The following is a 5,000-nucleotide window of genomic DNA, read 5'->3' on the forward strand; positions in this document are numbered from 1 at the left end:
GCTCATGATCTCACACTTATGTTTCAGCAGATTAAAAGCAGCTGAATGTGTTGCAGTGGCTTCGGAGGGAAACCGGAGTGTGTGTGTGTGTGTGTGTGTGTTATAACACCCTTATTAACTCCTGTAGCACTAATAGGATTAATGATCCTGATCTTCAAATTAAAGGATTATTCTCAGAGATTTAGTTTCTGATCCTAAGCTTAACCATCAGGAATAAAAAACCCTTTTAGCTGAAAGTTCTCCATTTTATTTTCAGTGTAATAAAATCACATCCAGTTCCTCACAGGTCTGTGTGTAAGGGACCGACCGCATGGGCTGGCGGTCAGAATCAATCTCTTTACAATTATGCCTTTTAATAAACACCTAATATTAGATTTAAATAAATTATTAAATAAAATAAATAATAATAATAATAATAATAATAATAATAATAATACAAATGCAGTGAAAGGAAAATGTAACACCTAATATTACGTTTCTTTCGTTTAAAATGACGGGCATTAAAAGTCTTTAGACAGAAAAGAAGTCGTGTACATTGATGTAAATTGTGTATATTGTGCATTTTTTATACATTTTTTAAAATTAACATTTAAATGATAATTAAAAATGTAAGAATTAAAAACATTTAAATGTTTATAATTTATTTAAGTTTAACTTTCTGGAAAAGTTTCGTATAGGATACGAACCAACAGAGGGCGCTAAAGATGCGTGTTTTCTGTCTACAGTGAATATTTATTTATTTATTATGTTTGTTATTTATTTAATAAACAAACACAAATACTTTTGTCCTTTTATGTGTTTTTAAGGTGTTTATTGTCTTCCCCCCCCCCCCCAGAGATTATATTTTGTCTAATGTCATTGTCACTGGTCCCAGTAACCGGTTAGTTAACTTTAGCTGGACTTCCTGCAGTAACATCAGACAGAAATTAGAGCACATGTGTCTGTGTGATGATCTTTAATTATGATCAGGAAATATTTGCATGTGAATCGGTGTTAACGTGGGACTTTTATGTGGTAATGACATCATCGATGACATCATTTCCTGCCTTTTAAGATCTCCATCTTCATGCTCATGTGTAAATGATGTTCTTTTGCCTCTGTTGGTGGTTCGGGCCTTTTCTTCTGCAGCAGTGAATGATTTCTCTTTGTGTTTGTGTGTCTGTTTCCATCACGTGTTGTCCATGTGTCCTGTTACCATGACAACCTGTGCCTGTGCAGAAGGTAAACGCAGAGTGTTTCTCTTTCTTTTCATCTCTCCATAATTTGACCTCATCTATTTCAGTTTAATCCTCACTTTAAGTTCCTCCTCGCTACACGTCACCACAGCTGCTTATAAGAGTGTGTGTGTGTGTGTGTGTGTGTGTGTGTGTGTGTGTGTGTGTGTGTGTGTGTGCGTGCATGCGTGCATGATGTGTGCACATGTGCGTGCGTGTGCATGTGTGTGTTGAGGATATCATCAGAGAAAAGTTGAGTCAGAAAGCTGTAGGTATGTAAGGTCTAGGGTGTGAATACTTTAGTAAGACAGTGAGGCGAGTCAGTGCTGCCTTAGCATGCTGAATCTGCTGAGATGGATAAAGTTCTCGTCCGCATTGATCTAAGTGCAGATCTGAAAAACTGCAGTGCTGATGGGATCTGATTTAACCAGACCTTCTTCACACACTCAAATATTACCTCATTGCTTTCAGATATTACTTCAGACTGCCCCTACACTACCTCAGACATTACTTCAGACTGCCCCTACACTACCTCAGACATTACTTCAGACTGCCCCTACACTACCTCAGACATTACTTCAGACTGCCCCTACACTACCTCAGACATTACCTCAGACTGCCCCTCCACTATCTCAGACATTACTTCAGACTGCCCCTACACTACCTCAGACATTACTTCAGTCTGCCCCTACACTACCTCAGACATTACTTCAGACTGCCCCTACACTACCTCAGACATTACTTCAGACTGCCCCTACACTACCTCAGACATTACTTCAGTCTGCCCCTACACTGCCTCAGACATTACTTCAGACTGCCCCTACACTACCTCAGACATTACTTCAGTCTGCCCCTCCACTACCTCAGACATTACCTCAGACTGCCCCTACACTATCTCAGACATTACTTCAGTCTACTCGTACACTACCTCAGACATTACTTCAGACTGCCCCTACACTACCTCAGACATTACCTCAGACTGTCCCTACACTACCTCAGACATTACCTCAGACTGCCCCTACACTACCTCAGACATTACCTCAGTGTACTCGTACACTATCTCAGACATTACCTCAGTGTACTCGTACACTACCTCAGACATTAGTTTAGAATGTCCCTACACTACCTCAGACATTACCTCAGACTGCCCCTACACTACCTCAGACATTACCTCAGACTGTTCCTACACTACCTCAGACATTACCTCAGTGTACTTGTACACTACCTCAGACATTAGTTTAGAATGTCCCTACACTACCTCAGACATTACCTCAGACTGCCCCTACACTACCTTCCGACATTACCTCAGACTGTCCCTGCACTACCTCAGACATTACCTCAGTGTACTCGTACACTACCTCAGACATTACGTCAGAATGTTCCTACACTACCTCAGACATTACCTCAGACTGCCCCTACATTACCTCAGACATTACCTCAGTCTGCCCTTACACTACCTCAGTCATTACCTCAGAAATCACACTCCCTCACACTCTTTCCCTTCAGCATCCTTTATACTCCATATATTTCTACATCTCTATTCTCCTCCACACTCACTGACAGTTTCTCAGCTTTCCTTACTCTCCCTCACCCCCTCACCCCCTCACCCTACTCCACCCTACTCCCTTACACTTCCTCTTTACTCTCTTATTCCTTCTGAGTACACTCGTCTACTCTGTCATACTGTATCACACTCTCCCTCCTGCACTCTGTTCTCTTTTATACTTCCTCACTCTACCCTTATATACTCTCTTGTACGTCCTCCTGCTCCCTCATACAGAGGATTAAGATGGAATTAAACACTTTAGAGGGATATGTTTATGGGTCAGTATTTGGGAAGTGTGAGGGCCTTCTGGATTTATTAGAAACACTGGAGTGTGTGTGTGTGTGAGTGTGTGAGTGTGTGAGTGTGTGTGTGTGTGTGTGTGTGTGTGTGGTGATGTGCTTGTATGCATCTCATTAGGTTTCCTCTCTGTCCTGCTGCATGGTGCTGAGCTCGTTAGCGCTGATGATTAGCGAGTCTGGACGAAGCCACAGATTTATTCTCTTCTTCACTGCTCACATTGCTGAAGCTTCACTCTTCACTAAATTACACTGAAATCCTTCGAGCTTGAGGCTGAAATCTGAGTGTACTAACAGTTTAATCCCCATCGCAAACTAGTCTAATCTTCTTAATTCTTCTCATATTTATATATGAGACAAAACCCTGATTAGTGTTGAAGGTCTGCTTCTCTGTAGTGCCCTCAGACCTCAGAACCTCACTGTATTTACTGCAGAATGATTGACTCTTAATAATGTTCAAGTTTAAGGAATAAATAGACTGTATTTTATATTAACACACACACTTACTCAGTGTCGGTGTGTTTAACAGTTCGACCTGCTGGTGGAGCTCTTTCAGGATGAGGACAAAGTAACGACCCCTACAGGAAGTGGTCCTGCCCTCGGGGGCCGAACTCGCCTCAGTGTCAAACCAAACAAGGGCAAACCGGACCAGGCCAGCAAGGAGCACAAGAAAACTGTGGGCCTGCAGGTGGGGCACGTCATCATCGTAATCATCATCATCATAACAATCATCATCATCATAATCATCATCATCATCATAACAATCATCATCATCGTCATCATTCTGATTTATCACCAATTTATTAAATAAGAATAATGATGATGATTATTGTTATTATGAGAATCAGAGAGTATCAGGGAGCGTCCGATATACTCTATAATACTGTCTATTACTCCCTCATACTGTCTATTACTCCCTCATACTCTCAAGTACTCTCTATTACTCCCTCATACTCTCTATTACTCCCTCATACTCTCTATTACTCCCTCATACTCTCTATTACTCCCTCATACTGTCTATTACTCCCTCATACTGTCTATTACTCCCTCATACTCTCTATTACTCCCTCATACTCTCTATTACTCCCTCATACTCTCTATTACTCCCTCATACTCTCTATTACTCCCTTATACTCTCTATTACTCTCTGTTACTTCCTCTTACTCTCTGGTACTCCCCCATACTCTATTACTCCCTCATACTCTCTATTACTCTGTGATACTCTTTAGTACTCTAACATTTCCATATATTTCTCACACTCCTACATATCTTGTGTTTGTTATTTTGTTGTCGTTGCAGTTCCGTAACTCTCTCCATCTGCTAATGGAGACACTAAACGCCACGACGCCACACTACGTCCGCTGCATCAAACCCAATGACTACAAATACGCCTTCACGTAAGGAGCATAGCACCTTCATAAGCAGGCATTGTGTAGGGTAACGATTCCTGATGGATGTGTTTTAGTATTTAGAAATCATTTAGCCGGGTTTCAGGACGCTTATCTTGTAAACAAAGTGTGTTAGCTTGTGTAGTATAGTGCTGCTTTAGTGTAGTTGTGTAGTATAGTGCTGCTTTAGTGTAGTTGTGTAGTATAGTGCTGCTTTAATTTAGTTGTGTAGTTTAGTGCTGCTTTAGTTTAGTTGTGTAGTTTAGTGCTGCTTTAATTTAGTTGTGTAGTATAGTGCTGCTTTAATTTAGTTGTGTAGTATAGTGCTGCTTTAGTGTAGTTGTGTAGTTTAGTGCTGCTTTAGTGTAGTTGTGTAGTTTAGTTGTGTAGTGTAGTGCTGCTTTAGTTTAGTTGTGTAGTGTAGTGCTGCTTTAGTGTAGTTGTGTAGTGTAGTGCTGCTTTAGTGTAGTTGTATAGTATAGTGCTGCTTTAATTTAGTTGTGTAGTATAGTGCTGCTTTAGTTTAGTTGTGTAGTTTAGTGCTGCTTTAGTTTAG

General features: G+C 40.7%; 1 protein-coding gene across 1 annotated transcript in view; it reads left to right on the forward strand.

The window, feature by feature from the left end:
- myo5aa (myosin VAa) overlaps positions 1–5,000 on the forward strand; it is an 87,563-nt gene that overhangs the window by 29,086 nt on the left and 53,477 nt on the right. Inside the window, exons 15-17 of the mRNA XM_047822820.1 lie at positions 1,219–1,221; positions 3,586–3,744; positions 4,356–4,453. Of these exons, the coding sequence (XP_047678776.1) occupies positions 1,219–1,221; positions 3,586–3,744; positions 4,356–4,453 (260 nt within the window). The remainder of the gene's footprint in view (positions 1–1,218; positions 1,222–3,585; positions 3,745–4,355; positions 4,454–5,000) is intronic.

The sequence above is a fragment of the Tachysurus fulvidraco genome, chromosome 13 (assembly GCF_022655615.1).
Source record: "Tachysurus fulvidraco isolate hzauxx_2018 chromosome 13, HZAU_PFXX_2.0, whole genome shotgun sequence".
Classification (NCBI taxonomy): domain Eukaryota; kingdom Metazoa; phylum Chordata; class Actinopteri; order Siluriformes; family Bagridae; genus Tachysurus; species Tachysurus fulvidraco.